General features: G+C 42.9%; 2 protein-coding genes across 5 annotated transcripts; both read left to right on the top strand.

The window, feature by feature from the left end:
* On the top strand, nucleotides 1-904 carry LOC136507836 (zinc finger BED domain-containing protein RICESLEEPER 1-like). The gene is made up of 2 exons (XM_066502438.1): nucleotides 1-278; nucleotides 385-904. Exons 1-2 carry the CDS (start codon nucleotides 1-3, stop codon nucleotides 902-904), a joined length of 798 nt encoding a protein of 265 aa, XP_066358535.1.
* A 2,402-nt stretch (nucleotides 905-3,306) lies between these two features.
* On the top strand, nucleotides 3,307-14,510 carry LOC136506576 (probable disease resistance protein At5g63020). 4 transcript variants are annotated; one of them, XM_066501489.1, is made up of 9 exons: nucleotides 3,307-3,458; nucleotides 4,311-4,488; nucleotides 4,593-4,869; nucleotides 8,822-9,062; nucleotides 9,171-9,306; nucleotides 9,411-9,647; nucleotides 10,044-11,096; nucleotides 11,188-13,972; nucleotides 14,096-14,510. In XM_066501489.1, exons 2-8 carry the CDS (start codon nucleotides 4,327-4,329, stop codon nucleotides 13,927-13,929), a joined length of 4,848 nt encoding a protein of 1,615 aa, XP_066357586.1. In that variant the 5' UTR covers nucleotides 3,307-3,458; nucleotides 4,311-4,326; the 3' UTR covers nucleotides 13,930-13,972; nucleotides 14,096-14,510. The 4 variants fall into 4 exon arrangements, with proteins under 4 accessions (XP_066357586.1, XP_066357588.1, XP_066357587.1 ...); XM_066501491.1 differs by having other exon boundaries at nucleotides 4,183-4,488; nucleotides 8,999-9,062; XM_066501490.1 differs by having other exon boundaries at nucleotides 4,183-4,488; nucleotides 8,993-9,062.
* The last annotated feature ends 5,467 nt before the right edge of the window (nucleotides 14,511-19,977 follow it).

Here is a 19,977-nt window from a genome sequence, read left to right as displayed (position 1 = left end):
ATGGCAAATAAAATCTTGGAATTTCTTGAACTGTTCTATGACTCAACTGTTGATTTGTCTGGTGTTTACTATCCTACTTCTCTACTTATGATTCATCATCTTGTTAAGATTGCTATACACCTGCATAGGTATCAACATGATGAACATCTAAGATCTGTTTTCCAACCTATGATTGACAAATACAATAAGTACTGGAAGAACATACCTGATCTTTATTCTATTGCATTCATATTGGATCCAAGAGCTAAAATTAAGGGATTTACCAAAGTGCTTAGAAAGTTACATTCTTTTTTTTAATATTGACTACACTAATAAGTTGCTGGACACCAGAGCTCTTCTGTTTAAAATGTATAACATGTATGATGTAATATATGGCTCTAATAGGCTGAAAAGGGTTGTTCCCCCATCCCTGTTTGGTAAGAAAAGAACAGCTTGGGCTAAAATTTATGATGATGAGGAGTTGGATGTTGGAGCTGGCTGTTCTTCCCTCCCTTCTAGTCTTGATCATTCTAGGAGTGTTTCTGCCACTTTCTTGCTGCAGGCAGCAACTGCTAGTTCTAACTCTAGTGAACTTGCATCCTACCTGGATTGTGACACGGTAAGCCAGTTGGATGATGAGTTTAATATCATGCAGTGGTGGCATGAGCACAAGCTTACTTATTCAGTACTTTCTGTTCTTGCTAAAGACATTTTGACAGTGCCTGTGTCGACCATTTCTTCAAAGTCTACTTTTAGCTTAACTGGTAGGATCATCGAGGAGCGGCGGCGGAGGCTGAACCCTGAAACTGTAGAGGCGCTTACCTGCATCAAGGATTGGGAGAATGCTGAGACAAGACTGCAGCACATGGTGGAGGACAAGGAGCTGGAAGAGGCCTTTGCTGGTCTTTATCTTGATGTCGACTAGTTCACTTCCCATTTATGTAATGGTTAACTGAGAGTTGGACTTGTGGTGATGGATGTAATGAACAATTAATCTAGGAGCTGGCTGTACTTTTTTCCTGTTTAGGGTTTCTCACAAGGGTGAGTTTTACCTAAACAGGTTTTTAATGAGACAGCCATTACACAGCTCCTACTTAAATTAGTTTTAGTTTCAAAAGTTTGTGTTCTTTGCTGTGATGTGTTCTGATATGTTTTTGATCTTTTATGAACTTAGTCATTTTAGATCTCTTTGAATTGCTGTGCTGAGTTCATTGAGGGGTTTTGCCAGTTTAGTGCCTGGACCGGCACGGACACGCTGAGCCTGGAGTCGGCATGGCACGACACGGCACGCTCCAGAAATGATAGTACAGTGCCTGGGGGGTGGAAGGAGGGGTGAGTATACATGTATTGTAGACTTGTGTAACTGCTCGCCACGGTGAGCGCAGTCACCACGTGCCCTGTACTCGTGCACGACGTGCACCGGTTGTAGATTGACTCGGTTGCCAAAGGCAACCTCTTGAGATGTACACTACATATACACTATGAGATTAATACAGTAAGGTGTTGGCTCCCATTATCATTCTCTACAGAGGTGTAGAGCAACGGATGTACTCGTATGCGTAGTGCGTACACGCCGCCGCTGCATGCCTGTATGCCAGGCGCCCTCCCATCGTTCCATCCCATGCACAAGCAAACGGAGCTGTCTTGGACTAGCCTTCTCAGATCCCCCTTTCCACTTCCACGAAATTCCAAATTTATCAAGCTTGTTTAAATTAAATTACTTATTACAGTATTTCGGATGAGTTAACCACTGTACCTCAACACTAAACGAACCCCGATATGTTTCGCCAATTCGCCAAAACGTACGCCATTCTGCTCGGCTCAAATCTGGAGTAGTACGAGTAATCATGAGCTTATAGGTGAAGCATTTGTGTTTACGGCCCTGATTGCTTCAAGGATTAGTAGTGATTTTGCTCCCATTTTTTGAATCCGGTGTACAGCTACTGGTGAGTGCAGGAGAGTGTAGGTTGAGTTGCTAACTTGCTAGGACTAGGAGTCCATTTAAACGAGACAGGAGAGTGATATGTTGATTTCTTATCGTGTTAGGCATAATAGTCCACTTGGACAACACGTGAGAGTGACGCCTTAGTTCCTATCATGTTAGGGCTATTAGTTCACTCTGACGAGACATGAGAGTGATTAGATCGTGTTAGGTCTATCAGTCCATTTGAACTACATGTAAGGTGATCGGTTCACTTCCTTTCATGTTAGGCCTATCAGTCGACTTAGAGGAGATGTGAGAGTGTCGGTTGAGTTTTGTATCGTCTTAGGACTACGAGTCCACTCAGACTACACGTAAGAGTGATCGGTTAAATCTTCTTATTAGTACATTTGAATATTCAAAAGGCAGAGACCTAAACATTGTACTACAAGATCCAAAATTTAGAATTGCACTCAGAACATAGACCCTTCTACTAGAGTACTAAGCACATCGTGAACTTCTACTAGCATTATATTAACTTTGTACACCTAGTTCTCAAACTTTGTAATTCAAAAATTTATACTAGTGCATTTCAAACTTTGTACTGATAAATACAAAACTTTATAATCACATATTAAAACTCAATAAATCAACTAGTCGGGCCATGCTCATGCACCATGTGTGCCATGCCAGGGACCTGAGCGTATTCACAAAAAAAAATTGTTTGCCACGCGAAAATAAATATTTTTTAATCCAATTTATTATTCCCTATTTGTCCTATTTTACAAAATAAAAATAATATATATATTTCATATATTACGTAGAGGTAATACATGATCAACCATCCAAATCTAATTAAGTGGACAGCTCCAATCATTTTGATGTACCTTAGCAAAGGCCAAATATAAATGCCCTGTTCGCTTAGCTGATAAGCTATGGCTGAAAGTACTGTTGATTTGTTGTGAGAGAAAAATATTGTTCATTGACTGAAAAAGTACGGTTTATAAGCCAAGCGAACAGGACAAAAAAGCGTAGTTATTGTTATGTTCCAACTATTTATCCCTAGTTAAAATTTCTGAAAGAAAGTAAGCAATACCATTTTTTTTGAAGCAATACCATTTCATTTATTAATACTATAGATGGGCATTTTACTTGGTTTTCATATTCGTGCGCATTGTGTGGTGCAGATAAACATTGCTGAACAGAGTGGTGCGTACTTGTTTATCCATTTATTATCACCGCTAATAAAAATCGCTGAACAGAGTGCGCAAACAGGAAGAGTAAAGTAATAAATAAAAACAGACAGAAAGAGCGATGCGACTCGGTTGGTGTGTGGTGGTCCTGAAAAATAAATATCTTCGTCTCAGGTCAAGTCGCCGCAACCACTCTACATGTGTCATGTGTGGTTGGTGTCGTTCGGTGCTTATCAGGAGCAACATATCCTCTTCTCGGATGCTTCCCAATTGTTTTCAAGGATCTATCCCAGGATCCCATTTGCCCTTCTCGATGCGGTCAGGCCTACTCCTGTCTCTTGAAGCCTGACGAAGTTCTTCTCCAGGTTAGTTGTAATCTTGTCCTCCCTGGGATCCTGTCCTATATATGTGTGTTCCAGCAGCCTGCTTCTAGTTATAAGAACGCTTTTACCTTGGAGCAACACTTCATGATTTCTGTCCTCCCGAGATCCAAAAGTCACCACCTTTCTTAGCTGTCTAGATCAAAGCAATAATTTTTTCTGTGCATACAAACTTATATTTCAGATTCACGCTGGAGCTCCCAGAATGATAATCATATTTTATATAGGGAAAAGTTAAGTTTTACAAATAATTAATCAAATTGTATACAAGTTTATATAGGACATAAAACTTGCCCAAATAGATTTGTATTTAAAGTGTTTCTAAGATGATATTGATTCATTAGCAAATGAAAACATATTGTAAAAGAAATTAAAGGTCAAATCGATTTGTATGACTTTTTACTCGTCAAAATAGGATTACCATTTCCGAACGGAGGAAGTACTAAACTTGCAAAGTTTATTAAAGATTAGTCCTCGGTACTCATTAAACTGAGAAGTTCATTCAATACAACATAAGTTCACACTAGGTTGTAAAGCATAGGCAAGCCAAAGGTGGTGACTTGAAAAAGAAAAGCGATGCAACTTCTAGCCCATACACTCTTCACCTATATTATTTCTCAGGGGGTGAATGCAATACAACATATGACAATTTGGCTATTTGGGTATCAACATGCTCACACTATTTTATTTTGCCTTCTGTGTTGCACAGTATTGTTGTTTGGCACAAATCTTTCATTCACATGTAACCAACCATCCTACTTATTGAAGCACTATTATATCTACTTTGTGGAAGACAAGCAGATGTTTCCTATTATGTGAAACTATTTGTGTCATCAGAGTTTTTTACAAAAGAATGGACGATTCTAAGTGTAGCAGTGATGATATGCTGGAGCGCATATTACAAGATCCCCATTCAATACCAAGAGTTATGACATTAGAATATTTGAAGAGGATCACAGATAATTTCTCTGACAAGCGATTACTCGGTGAAGGTGGGTTTGGTAAGGTTTATAAGGTAAGATTAAACCATAATATCTTTCCCTCCTCACAAATTTATGTAATCAGCCTTATTTATCCAGAAATCCATATCCATGCATGTTAATATTAGAGTGTAAACAGGGAGAGCTTGAAAATGGGAAAATGATTGCCGTGAAGAAGTTTATTATTAAACGACAGTTAAGAAATCCAGATGATCAGGAGATGCAGTTTAAGAATGAGGTGGTTGCTCTTATGAGTCTCAGGCACCCAAATATAGTACGATGTGTAGGCTATTGTTTCGAAACAAGCAAAAAAGTTGTACCATACAATGGAACTTTTGTTCTTGCGGAATCGCAGCAGGAGATGTTACTTTGCTTGGAATATCTAACAATGGGCAGCCTTGATGAACATCTTCAAGGTACGGCAATAGAGTCTTTCCCTTTTTTCAACTATTGGGATTATTTCAAATTATGTGTTTTGTTAGCATCTCCACTACAACAATAACGCATTCTATCAACAAATACCATCAACTATTGAGAGAAAAAACAAGATTTGAGCATAAACTAGGTGCTTTTAGATGACGAAAAAAGTAGGCACTCAAATTTTCCAAGACAAGAATTAGCATTTGGATTGTTGAAAGGGGTCTTTGGATGGCTAGAGAGAGTGGGGGTTTAATATCCTAATCAAAAATTTAAACAAAGAACAATACTTAGTCAACAAGGTTAGTACAAAACGAGGCCCTAATAAGCACTACTTCTATCTAGGTTATGCAAGTCTTGGGTGGAAGCCTTCACAAGTGAAAGCTCTAGTTTGGTTTTGGTGAATTGATGAAACCCTAAGTGCTAACCTAGTTTATCAAGTGCTCATGACATAGGTAGCACACTTCAAGTAGAAGAAGCTAATGAAGATTATAGCATGACAATGGTGATGGCATGGCGATGATCAAGGGCTTAAACTTGAAATGAAGAAAGAGAAAAACAAAAAGCTCAAGGCAAAGGTATAAACCATAGGAGCTATTTTGTTTTAGTGATCAAGACACTTAGAGAGTGTGATCACATTTAGGTTTGATAGCCGTACTATTAAGAGGGGTGAAACTCGTATCGGAATGCGGTTATCAAAGTGCCACTAGATGCTCTAACTCATTGCATATGCATTTAGGATCTAGTGGAGTGCTAACACCCTTGATAACATTTGTGAAAATATGCTAACACATGTGCACAAGGTGTTTGCAGGGTTGAGATGGGTTTGTGTCCCTCTCTCCCTCCCGCCGAGCTTGCGAGGCGGGATTCGGCGCTTTTGGAGTTGAAATGGAGTTGGTCGAAATGATGCTGGCGTCGGTCTACTGACCGGACGCTGGGTCACTCAGCGACCGGACGCTGAAAGGCTGCGTCCGGTCGAGCTGTCAGACGGCACAGTGAGTAGGGTTGAGCACCGGACGCTGGTCTGCGTCCGGTCAAGGTGGACCGGACGCGTCCGGTCGAAAAAACATGCCTCGGGGAGCTTACTGGAAACGACCGGACGATGGGGCTTCAGCGTCCGGTCAGTTTTGACCGGAGCGTCTGGTCAGCTTCGTAGCCGTTAGAATCTGACGAACAGCGTTTGAAGCTGGTGATGCGTGGCGTCCATCGGGCGACCGGACGCTGAGGGCCAGCGTCCGGTCAGTTTGACCGGAGCGTCCGGTCAGAGCGCGTTTTGCCCAGTGAAGGGGTATAACGGCTCTATTTAATGGGGGCTCTATTTATAGCCCCATGGCCGGCTCAAGGGCATACTCTTGCACATTTTCATTGACATAGCAACCTTGTGAGCCTAGCAAAAGGACTCCCACTCATCTACATCATTGATTCATCATCATAGTGAGATTGGGAGTGATCCAAGTGCATTGCTTGAGTGATTGCATCTAGAGGCACTTAGTGATCATGTTTCGCTGCGGATTTCGCTTGTTACTCTTGGTGGTTGCCGCCACCTAGACGGCTTGGAGCAGCGAGGATCGTCGAGCGGAGGTGGTGATTGTCTCCGGCTCCGATCGTGGTGATTGTGAGGGGTTCTTGACCTTGTCCCCGACGGAGAGCCAAAAGGTACTTTAGTGAATTGCTCGTGGCTTGTGTGATCCTCATCTTGTGTTGGTTGTGCGGTACCTTATTAAGGGTTTGGCGTGTGAAGCCAATTAGCGCGTGAACCTCCAAGTGAGTGAATCGCCACAATGAGGACTAGCTTGCCGGCAAGCAAGTGAACCTCGGTAAAAATCATTGTGTTCATCCTTTGATTCCGAGGTGATTGGTCTCCATTGTTATTCATCTTTGTGATTGATTGGTACTTCATCTACACGGCGGTATAACTATCCTAATCACTCTTTTTACCTTACCGCAAACTAGTTGACAAGCTCTTTAGTGTAGCTAGTTGTGAGAGCTTGGTTGGTTGGTTGGTGTTGCTCTTTAGTTAGTCTTTGAGAGCACACTAACATAGAATAGTGTCTTTACTATTATGTGAATAGACACTATCTAAACTAGAATTGTGGTAGGTGGCTTGCATTTTAAGTAGGCTAGCGCAATACTCGCTTTGTCTCATAATTGTCTAACCACTTTGTTAAGTGTTGTTGTAGAAATTTTATTAGGCTATTCACCCCCCTCTAGCCATTAGGACCTTTCAACAAGTCTAGTGATTAAGCTAGCTAAGTTACGTCTCTACTATAGGAAAGTAATTGTTCAAATGAAACAAGAGTAGAGGAATGCTAACCATAAGAGAGACAAAGATTTATCCCCATGGTTTGGTTGTTTGCCAACAACCTATGTCCATGTTGAGGTAAGTCCTAGGATCGCGGCCTCTCTATCAAGTCTCAACCCCGCAATGTTTTTTTTGCCTCTTATCTAAGTAAGACTGTAGTATCTGTTCGGATACAGACACACACCACCACACACACGCACACCTCACACACACGGTATACAAACAGACGTACAGCTATACCTAGACAACGGACACAGCTGAGAGATACTCGAAGATCAGTAGACTCCGAGCGTGACGGGCACGTCACTTGACCATTATAGCATATCTGCGAAAGAGGCACCTAGAGAAATTGGGGAAAAACCCCAGTGGGAATCATGCGCCGAGCAGCACTCGAACGCAGGACCGACGGCTTCCGCAGCTGGAAGACCGACCGACCGAGCTACGGCTCATTCCCTCAACCCCGCAATGTTGCCTCTTCCACTAATGGCTTGATCTCTAGGACGGATTCGATTACAAGGCACTCTTCAAGCCTCTATTACACTTGAGTTGCTATTTGCCTCGTCGGCGGAGAATGAGCACAAGAGCCTCTCACAAATCCTCCTCCGGAGCACCACACAATCTTCTTCTTGAACTTGATCACCTTCAATGTGACTTGGCCTTGTTGACCACCATTTTACTTTAGTCACGGTTTGATCCCTCTCCAAGCTTCTTCACCACCATGGGGCAGTTATCTTATGGAAGTTGAACTTGTAGCTTGATGCCTCTCAACTCAATCAAGTACTTAGGATTGCTAGCTCATGCACAAGTTTCAACATAACGACTAGGACATAGAACCATAGAGGAAATAGTGGCCATGCCTACATTTGAAGTTTTTTTATTTTCAATGCATGTTCTAGAACACAAATTATGATCTACATCAACCACATACCAGTAAGAATGTTATGCTTATGCACCATATAATTGTACCTTGCAAGTGCTAGGAGGCATCTTTTCCCATCTCCAAATGCTCATGGACATGATCTACTTAGTTTAAAATGGGTACGAAACTCTCTAACTATGACTTCCAGGTGCAGTCTTGATCCAGCAGTGACCCTCATCTTGTTAGTGTCGGGTTGAGGCTCTAATCGGCAGCAATAAGAGCAACCACAATGTTGCAGAAAAGTAGTCCATAGGCATTAGAATATTGTCTATTAGCTAGCTGAAACATTGTAGATGTAGTCTATAGAGCAGTCCATAAGTAAAGGTATCCATAGTCCTATGGACTACCCATAAGGAATAAACAAATAATTCTTCTCACTGCTGATTCTCTCATATGTACTACCGAATCCATATATACATTATGGTTGCTCTAAATACCTATCACTGTCGGTCTGTGACCTGACAGTGATACCCACATCCCATAACTGCTGATTACTGCCCTCTGTCGGCTCTGATTCCGGCAATGATCCTTGGATCTGGGGTAGTTTTTGGTGGTTTGAGGATTGAGAAATTTTGATGTGGTGCATCCAACTTATGTGGAATTGACCATTTCACATTGTAAGTGGCCAAATTTGCTAGGCACCATTTGCAAAGTCAAACAGTCATATCTCTCCGTTGCAAAAATTCCCTAAAAAGGGAAATGAAATTTATGAGTTGCTGTTTAATTGTAGATGAATCTTCTGGACTTGATTGGCGCACATGCTACAAAATAATTAAGGGGGTTTGCTGTGGTTTACATTACCTTCATGAGGATTGTAGACCTCAAAATAATAATGCTTTCATCGTTCACTTGGACCTAAAACCTGCTAACATATTGCTCGATGAAAATATGGTGCCAAAAGTTGCAGATTTTGGTCTGGCCAAACTCCTTTGTGATAGGAATACTCAAATTGGCCCCGTTCGAGGAACATAGTAAGTTACTAATCTGTTGATACAATATTGCTTACAAAATCTTTTTTCTTTCTAGCTTTCTTTAGCTTAACCCTTTAAAGTTGATGAAACACTCATGTTGTGATGCAGTGGTTACATGGCACCAGAATACGTAAGTGAAGGTAAAATAACAACTATGGCAGACATATACAGTTTGGGTGTAGTAATCATAGAGATCATAACAGGTTGCAAACCTTATCCTGATATCGATCTTGATATCGAACAAGTAAGAAACTGTTCTTTTACACATTCAATGTATCTGATGGTCCATTTTAATTATCTTTTTGTTTTAGCACTGCATAGTATCAAACTTTTGTTAATATTTTCCAGATAATTAACAAATGGAGAAACAAGTCGGCAGAAGCACTATCATCAGTAGATTGCCAACAGTTAATGAGTTGTCTTGAAATAGGTAAATGGTGCATCAAAAGTGAACGAAATGAAAGGCCCACTACGGGGCAAATTATCAAGAAGCTTAGTTTGGAAAGCATAGACTGCAGTCTCGACAGTGAAGGGCCCCTTCGCAAAAAAACAAAAAAAAGTTGTGACACGTCTCCTGAAGACCAGGTATTATGACTTCAAAGAATCAATTAATTTGCTTGATGCCACTGACACTCCCAATGTTGGGTGTCTATAGCTATTTCCAAAAACATGCTAAGAATACATTCTGTTCATGCTAACATATAATAGGGCCACTGGCTATCCCCCAACGCATAATTTTTGTTTCTTGTCTAGTATAATTTGTGCCAAACTTTGTTATAGCATAAGGTACTAACTCTTTCGTTTTCCTTATTAAATTCTTGCCACATTAGCTTTCATCCTATGAGGACGTGCACTAACATCCACAGTAGCCTAGCAGTTTATATATTTTATATAGAAGAGTGTGTAGTAGAGCACTGGCTACTGGGTGGAACATACTTATTTTTTTCTCTATAATCTGTATTAATTATTACTATCTTCCAGGAAGAAGAAATTATTATGAAGATTAAGGAGCACGTGGAGAAGTTGCGTGAGAAGAGCAGAGAAGTCTGTGACAAGATTGAGCTTGCCAAGGGAAATGGCATGGTAGCAACAAACAAGATCGAAACCTGGCTGGCTCGAGCAGATACCATCCTATCTGACGCGATGGCTGTTTGTGAGTCCAAGCAAACTGAGTTAAACTGGGATACTAGAATTGCCGCAGCGCAGCTTTCTCAGCTCCGAGAATGTCTCGGTGATCAACCCTGTGATGTTGCACAGCTGCCATCTGTCCTTCATATTGATGTCCACGCTGTTCTACTGCCAAGTCAGGTGCTTTTTGTTGAACAAGCTCGCCAGCACATCATTGAGGATGCAGAGGGAATGATCGGAATATGGGGTCCAGTTGGTGTTGGGAAAACACTCGTTCTCAAGGCGATCAACAATTCATTTGAAACAGGAAACTCCTTGATTCCTAGTTCATCAAACAGAAGGGACCCTCCATTTGACTTTGTTATCTATTTGACAACCTTAGAAGACTGTTCGGTGCAACGTATCCAATCTGAAATTATTCAACGGCTGAAAATGCAGGACCGCGGTGATTCATTAACCACTCAAGCCACCAGGATATCTAAATTCCTTCAGGATAAAAGTTTTCTAGTTTTGCTAGATGGCCTTTACTACAATCTGAACCTAGCAGAAGTTGGCCTACCACCCCTTGGAAATCAAGGCCAATTGAAGCGAAAAGTTGTAATCACAACAAGATCACGAAGCTTGTGTGATCAGATGTGTGTGAACAGAACTATAAATGTCCCCGGCCTAAAAATTGACGAAGCACTTGAGCTGTTCCAAGAATGCATTGGTAATGATAGTCTTTATTCTGAACCCCGCATCGGAGCACTTGCAAAAGATCTCGTGGAGCAACTAAGAGCTCTACCATCAGAACTGATAAGAATAGGCAGCGCAATGCGCGGAAAAGGGGAACCAGGACAGTGGCAGAATATCATTGGTGTTGCCAAGGAATTGATGCATATCAAGGATCAAGAAGCATCATTGCTGGTATGTCTTTACAGTTAACTCAAATTTGGTAACAAGATTTTTGCTAACTTATATTTGTCACTAGTTACTAATATTAATTAATGCCTTCCAGACAGAAAGAATTGTTATTACAAAGCTTAAGCAATGTTTGCAAAACTTGCGTGGGAGGAGAAATGATGTCAATCACGAGATTGAGCTTGGAAAGCGAGAGGGCAAGGTAGCAACAAATCAGATCAACAACTGGATGGCTAGCGTGGATACCAACATCTCTGTCGGGACGGTTATCTGTGAATCTGAGCAAAATGAGTTAAACTGGGATCTCAGTGTGATTGCAGCTGGCATGCTTCGTCGGCTCCAAGAATGTCTCAGTGGTCAACCCAGCGTTGTTACAGTGGAAGCATTACCACCTTCCGTCCAAGAGATGCCATGTTCGTCCGCAGAGCAGCAGCCTTCCAGAGTTGAAATATTTGGAGAGGCTATGGAGTATATTAAGGATAGTTCAGTGGGTGTCATTGGAATCTGGGGGCTGGGCGGAGTGGGCAAGACCCATCTTCTGACAAAGATCAACAACGCTTTTCTTGGGGACTCATTATTTCATCATGTTATCTTCGTTACGGCCTCCAAAGAGGGTTCAGTGGAAACAATCCAAGACGAGATTGGCAAGAAGCTCAAGCTCAAGTTACCGGAAGGCGATGATGTTAAATCTCGAGCTGACACCATTTTGGGCTTCCTGACAACAAAAAAATTTCTAATACTATTAGATGACGTTTGGAATCGGATTGATCTGGAAGCAGTGGGCATACCGTATCCCCTTGGAAATGGACTACAACAGAGACGCAAAGTGGTTCTCACAACAAGATCAAAAACGGTGTGTGGTCAAATGGACGTAAAAAAAGAGATCAATGTGGCATGCTTGCCAGATGATGAGGCCTTGCAGCTATTTCAAGACAAGGTCGGACAGGGGACTCTATCTTCTAGTCCTCGTATTGAAGCTCTTGCAAAGGAACTTGTGGAGGAACTGAAGGGCTTGCCATTAGCTTTGATAACTGTCGGAAGGGCAATGTACGGCAAAAGTAATCCGAAACAATGGGAATCTGCCATGCAACACATGAAACAGTCATGCTGTGGCGAGGATGATCAGGACCTCCGTATGGAAAATACTGTTTTCAGACGACTCAAGTTCAGTTATGATAGCCTAAGAAATGAAACCTTGAGACAGTGTTTGTTGACTTGCTCACTATGGCCAGAGGATGAAGTGATTCGGACGGGGGACCTGATACGATGCTGGATTGGCTTAGGTCTAGTTGACGAGTGTGATATACATGGTTCCTACAGAAAAGCACATTCTCTAATAGGTGAACTTACAGCTGCATGCTTGTTAGACAGTTGTGATACTATGGATGATAATGTTGGTTACTTTCACAACAACAACAAAGCCTTTAAGTCCCAAACAAGTTGGGGTAGGCTAAATGTTGGTTACTTTCATGATAGAATAAACTTTAACCATCAGATATTGCCAGTTGACGTTGGTGTTAAGATGCATGATGTGATCCGTGATATGGCTATTTGGATATCTTGTGGCTGCATTCGCAACAAGGACAAGTGGGTCGTTCGTGCAGGAGTTGGTGCAAATCTGTCTATACGCACCATTCCTTGGCGCAGAGCCGAATGCATCTCATTAATGTCCAGTAAAATCGCGGAGCTTCATCCGTTTACTGGCTCCACAAATCTCAAGAGGCTATACCTTCATCACAATCTTTTGGATGAGAGGATATTTGGAGCCATTCAGAGTTTCACTGAGCTGACATACCTAGATCTAAGCCGCAACAGAATCAAGGAGATACCTGAAGAGTTATTTGCCTTGGTAAACTTGGAGCATCTGGATTTGTCACGTAACAGAGCCCTAAGGACAGTTCCCAAACGCCTTAGAGAACTTACTAAGCTTAAATTCTTATATCTAGCAGGCACAGGCATCGAGAGGATTCCGAAGGAGGTCATATCCTGTCTTACAGAATTGCAAGTGATTGACATAATGATAATTAATGACAGAATGACAATTGATTATATGTCTAAAATAATGCAAGAGTTGTGCACCCTTCCAAACTTGAAAGCGGTTGATATGGTCGCTGAAGGTGATGATGGATATGAATCACTACGGAAGGCAGCTGGCATCCCCATTAGGGATTTGATCATATCCGGATTGGAAGAAACAAACAAGCTCTGCCTGGCAGTAGATACTTTGACAGGTGATATTGCGGGAAGGACGTTAAATGAACTGCACTTTGAGTCTTGCGCAATGGAGCAAATAATTGTAGGAGATGAACTGGGAAAACCATTTGATGCTCTCAGTGTGCTCGTGCTCCTAGATTTGCATAACCTTACAACTATAAGAATGTGGGAGGGAACATCGTCTTCGCAAGCTTTGTTCCCAAGGCTCACACATTTGTATGTGTCTTTCTGCAGAGAACTACAGCACCTCTCTTGGGCGCCGAACTTGCCTTGCCTTGAATATCTTCATGTGGGTGGTTGCATGGATATGAAGCAGATCTGTATGGGCGCAGGACAAGAGAGTTCAAAGACATTCCCTTGCCTCAAATATCTGTTTTTAGTTGACAATTACCAGCTAGGCAGCTTGTGCGGTTCTGACGTGACGTTCGCATGCCTTGAGGAGTTGGAAATTGTAAGATGCCGAAAGTTGAAGCGGCTTCCCTTCACAGTGCAAAGCTTACCACACAAGTTGACTAAACTATGCTTCGATCGTTGGGATAAATTCGAACTATGCATCGATCCTTGGGATAAATTGGAATGGGAGGATGAAGGTGTCAAGTCTTTCCTGGAACGGGTTCGTCGATGAATGATGCTAGGAATACTAATAAATTGGAATGGGAGGATTAATGGTACGTTCGTGCGGGTTTGACTCGCACCATTGTCGCTTTTGTCTTCTTTTTTCTCCCTCGTTATTATTATTATTACATGTATGTATGCCTACCTAACTTCGTAAGTATTGTGCACACATGCAGGAGCGCATTTGTCTGTGACTACTGAGCAGTGAGACAGGCATCGGGGAAAACACGGCGTTATTATTTTGCTACCCTGTTCTACTTTTTTTATTATGATGATGTTTTCTCGTAATAATGCGGTGACGTGTGACAACTAAATTATATATTGTTTCGTCCGAAAGAATAAGCTTCTTTCAGCTTATTCTCTCTCACAGAACACTATTGAATCAGCCGAAATCAGCCGAAATAAGTCACAAACTGGATCAGCCGAACACCCAGTTACCTTCTCAGTTTCTCTCTCCTAATAATCGCAAGACACACTCTGGACCTGTTTTTGATCTCACAGCCAATTATTCTAATATGTGGATTATGTATAGGATTAATTAAATACTATATATAATTGTGATTATGGATTATAATAATTGAGTGTTTATTGGTTCCCTTGATTATTGTGGCTGATTATGGTTGCTTAAAGTGAGAAAATCCTATCTTATATATATATCTTTTGGTTTGGTATAAGTTGGAAAATTGGTTGGGGGACAAGCTAGTTGCACTTGTAGCACCTATAATCCCCCTAAATCATGTCTCATCAGAATTATAGGATTATGGAAATAAGGGGTTAGATATGGTCAAATACAATCTGTAATTATTTCAAATCTGATTTAATATCGAAAGAATATTCAAAATCGTGGCAACATTTTAACAATATTAAGCACATATAAAAACATGATAACAATCATCTCATGGAGAAACAACATGTCCATATCACATTGCAAAGTCTCCCATGCACCATGTCCCTATCACATTTCAGATACACTGGATTCACCATAATTCAGATTTACCGATTTGCCAAAGGAAATAAAAAAATCTCCACAGCAGGGGCAAGCCAAAATACCCAACCCACCGCAGGGAGCAGGGACCGGGGGCAGAGCCACCACACGCGGCTGCTGCCTGACGCCGGATGCCCTCACCAGCCGCACACGGCGCACGTGGGCCAGCGGCCAGGTGCAGGTGCGCAGGGCAACCAGCCATCTGCTGTCGGCCGCCCGACGCGGCGCCACGCCGACCTTCGGGGTTTGGGAGGACGAGGACCGGAGGAGAGCCGCCGCCTGCCGCAGCTCGGATGCCAGCCACCGCGCGTCCGCGCTCGAGCGACCGAGCCGCGGCAGCTTCCGAGCGCCGCACGCCCGAAGCCCCCGCACGCGCGTCACTTGCCGAGCCTCGCCGCCGCCCCGCACGCGTGCGCTGCCAACGCCGCCTCCACCGGATGTGCCCTGACGCCCTGTTCAATGCATCCTGCCCATGAGAAAGACACGTTTTCCTTATGGTTGGACGGGGCAAGAGGCTGAATATAAGGATAAGGGGCAATTTGGTCTTTTCGTCTTTGTTTTCCCCAAGTTTTGAAATTTTTAATTCATTTATTCCATATCATCTGACGGCATCCAAACCAGGGGTAAACGGATGATTCATTTCAAAATAACAAGGGCAAAATCACAAAGTTAAAAAAACAAGCACAAAATCATAATTTGACTGCCGGATAAGGGCAATAACACAATTATCCCTATAATCAATTATGTTTGGATCATAATCTGATTATTATGATCTTATTATTATAAGAGTATTGCTCTGGTGGACCTCCACTGAAATTTTTACGCATCTTAAAGCAACTTATAATGTTAATTAAATCCTCATAACTACCCTTTTTTTTTTTGACAACAAACAACTTTATTTCAACAGCAAGCAGCTGTTAGGAGCCTTACAGAGTTCAAGGCCACATATTGCAGTGCATCCTGAAGCGGGCACTGAATTACATGAGCTGTGTTAGAGCAGGTACAAGCCAAGTTTGAAGGAGGCTGAGAATCTATGAGTGCTTGCCAAGCTAAGACATCAGCCGTCTGATTCTGGGATCTTTGGATCCTGAGAATACTTGCGTCTCTTTGGCTTGTGAAGTTTGTGAAAGTCTGAATGAAGTGTTTGATCCTCCAGCCCGGTGGATTTGCTTGATCCAAGCCATTTAGGAACTGCACTAGCAGCTGATTGTCTGAGAGGAAGATGATTCGGTGCATACTGAGGCAGTCAGTGACAAATGCAGCAAGTGCCATTGCCGCAGCCTCAGCCATAAGCACTGATGTAATTGCTGTCATCATCGCCTTGATGTAGATGGTTTGCACTGGATTAACCTGGGTATTGATGATGAACAGACCAATCCCTGCATTTCTAGGTGGAGTAGAGGGGAGGTCAGTAGATGTTGATGCGTCGGTGTAGCACCTAACGCCTTGCAGTAGACCTGGGGACCGAACCAGGTATCTGTCCTCCGAGGGATTCCTGCATCTGTACATCTGGTTCACTGGTGTAGTAGTAGCTCCTGCAGTGAAGATTGTCATACCTGACGGCAGAGTGTCCGTAGTGCTTTGCATTTGTTGGTCGTCTGCACAGTTCCTGATGAGGCTGGCGCTGGTTTGACCTGCATGGAAAGGAGATGTACCTTGCATTTCGGGGTTGATGCATGGAATTTGCGCCGACACCTGGATGGTGTGCCTGTGCGCCTGAATGTTGGTGTGTTCAGCCTGGTTCCTGCCTTGCTCTGTATTTGTCATTAGCATTTGATGTTGTGTAGTGTCTGCATTTGTAGCTTGCCTGTTCCTGTCCGTCGGAGGTGAAGGTGCTGGGTCTGTGCTTCGCAGTTGAGTTTGGAGGTGGGCATTGATGTGTGCCGCGACCGCGTGATGTAAGTCCAGGACTTTCTCTGGAATCTAGTGTCGTTCCTGGCCTTCCACAAATACCACATAGTGATTAGAATTTTATTGAATAAAACATTAGAGGTAGAGCTGGAGATAAGAGCCTGAAGGATCAGTTGCACTCCATCATCCTCATGAGGAAGGTTGTTGGTGCGTAGAGGGGGATCAGTGGAGAACCAAACCGCCCGGGGTAGACGACAGTGAAAGAATATATGGGCGTCGTCCTCCACTGCACCACAAGCTGCACAATGTTTGTCAATGTGAATGCTATACCTTGATGCTCTTTCAGCAGTGGCAAGTGCTCTTCTGATGAGCCTCCACGTGAACTCTTTGATTAGGGGTGGTAATTCCTTACTTTTCCATGCTCTCTGCAAAATATTGTTAGCTTGGTGGTTAATACTTCTGGATCCCTGTTGTGGCAGCTGAACAAGCTGCTGTCTGCTTAGGTGCCTGTAAACACTTTTAGTAGTACATTGACCATCTTTGGCAGGTGTCCACCTCAGGATGTCATGTTGATCATTGGGTACAATCTGAACCTCAGTGATCGTCTGCACAGCCTGGTCATCAAAGATGTTAGCTATAAGATGTACATTCCAGGATTGGGAGTTGGGGTGCCAAAGATCAGAGACAGTATAAGGCAAAGGTCGTTGGGTAACCGGCAATAGCATATGGTCATGTATGGGGTTCCACAAAGGGCACCAAGGAGTGGACCATATAGAACTGTTACCTGAATGGATTTGAAGGACAGAGTTGCTGCAAAGGTCCTTTTTTATCTACAAGATAGATGACCAGAAGATTGACCGGGGTCCAGTGGTGTTGGTGTTCCAGAAGGAGGTGTTGTGGTAGTATTTAGCTTTGAGCACTGAGGTAAGGAGAGGGTTTTCATTAGTGGCTATGTTCCAAGCTGCATGGGTGAGAAGGCTTTTGTTGACAGTGTAGAGATCCCTAATTCCAAGACCCCCATTATCCATCGGCTGGCAGATGTCTTCCCACGATCTGAAGGCTATAGGTGAGGTAGGGTTGTCTTCCTGGATGCCAGCCCACCAAAATCTTCTGATAATGGCATTGATCTTACCTACAAAAGTCTTAGAAAAAGCACAGTAGACATGTAGAACACCGGGATCGAAGTCAGAACAGATTTGATGTAAGTAAGCCTTCCTGCATGGTTAAGCTTGTTGGCTTTGACAGTAGTTAGTTTAGCTCTGAATTTGTTAAGAATGAACTCGTAAGCTTTGTTCCTATCACTGTGACTGAAAATAATTGGGTGTCCAAGGTGCATAGTGTTAGGAAGGAGGTCAGGGACGGGGAAAACGTCCCTGATTTGGGATCTGGTAGAGCTTGGCACATTTCTACTGAAGAGGATAGAAGATTTCTGGAGGTTAGGAATTTGACCAGAAAGGGTGCAGAAATCTTGCAAAACAGTGCGAATGTTGGTAGCCTCAACAACCGAGGCAGCCCCACAAAGGATGAGATCACCGGCAAAAAGAACGGAGTGAATAGGGGGCAGCCAGGACCAAGAGTGATTCCTGAGAGGTTGGAGCTAAGCAGATGACTCTGGAGCTGAATAGAGAGTTCGTTAATGGCGACGACAAAAAGATAGGGTGAAAGGGGACAGCCTTGGCTGATACCTCTTTGAGAAGAGAAAGGAGGAGAAGGCTCACCATTCACCAGGATAGAGAAAGTGGGGGTAGAGATGCAAGATCGAATGAGGCGAATGAAGTTGGAGTGGAGCCCAAGGCGAGTGAGAGCAGAGGCAATGAAATCCCAGTGCTGCCGATCAAAGGCTTTAGCAAGATCAAGTTTGAGGAGGAAATCTTGCTGGTTCCAAGTCTTGAGGGAAAAAGTAGTGAACAATTTCCTAGGTGATAACAATGTTGGACGAAATGTGCCTGTTCTTAATAAAAGCAGCCTGGGATTGATCAATGTGGGTAGGGTGGTGGGGCTTTAACCTATCAGTCAGGGATTTAGCAATAACTTTATAAATAACATTTATAACTACCCATGTTGAGTCCTCCGGCCCATGCACACCAAAACATTCTGGACCTGATCTGCTGCCGTTTCACCTGTTCTTTCGCACGTGCTGAGCGATGGTAGTAGCGCCATTTCGTCCAACCGGCGGCAGGTGCGGCGGCATTGCAGACAGAGCCCGCGAGCAGCGCCAAGCAGCACGTCGCAGCGTCGAACCCAGCCGGCCACCGCGTGCGGCGCATTCGCACCTTGCTGCGGTTCCGGTGCTGCCTAGTTGTGTGCCGTGCCGACACGCCGTGACTGCTCCGTCTGCACCACAGCAGCGCTTGCAGATGGTTGGATCCTCCAGCTAATAGACTCAGCTAAACTTTAGCTGCTATTTTAGCTGTGCCGTTTAGATCCCTAGTAGCTAAATTTAGCCAGCTAAAGTTTATTTGGTGGATCCAAACAGGTTCTTAATCAGGTGAGGGAGGGCTGGCCTGTTGGTAGAGGGGGAAGCTGAGGCGATAGCAGATATTGTGGTCATGGAGAGGTTCAAGTGCGTGGCGATCTGGTCCTTACAGAAGGAACCGTCAGCCAGACCGAGACTGCGCAAGGTAGTACAGATGCTAAAAGGCACCATATATATATATATATATATATATATATATATATATATATATATAGGGAGAGGCTATTCAGTAGCCAGCTACAGAATAAGTTATTCTGTAGCCACCTCCATTTACCATAATTTTATATACTAATTTACGATAATGTCAATATATATTTACTATAGTTGGGTTACTATAACACATAGGGATATTTACCATAACGTTATAGTAAACCACTTAGTAAGGAGTTACTATAATCTCATAAATTAACATAGTAATTATAGTAACTCAAGGTGGCTACAGAATAGGTTATTTTGTAGCCAGCTATAGAGTAGTTGTTCTATATATATATATATATATATATATATATATATATATATATATATATATATATATATATGAAGGCGGCACACGAGCGACGGGCAGCCATTTTGAGAGGAGAAAGCACGACCCATTTCCTTGGCCCACTTCTCCTGTCTAGGTTGGCTTGTTTCTGTTTCTCTTGTCAATCTTTCAAAGTCTCAGGTTTGGAACTTTCTGCATCTCTAGACTTCAAATCCGATATTAAAAACCTTTATGTACATAATTTAAAACATTACGCTCAGAT

This window comes from Miscanthus floridulus, chromosome 15 (genome assembly GCF_019320115.1).
Source record: "Miscanthus floridulus cultivar M001 chromosome 15, ASM1932011v1, whole genome shotgun sequence".
Lineage (NCBI taxonomy): Eukaryota > Viridiplantae > Streptophyta > Magnoliopsida > Poales > Poaceae > Miscanthus > Miscanthus floridulus.
The sequence above is the reverse complement of the archived record's forward strand: the minus strand, read 5'-3'. Positions and strand labels throughout refer to the sequence as shown.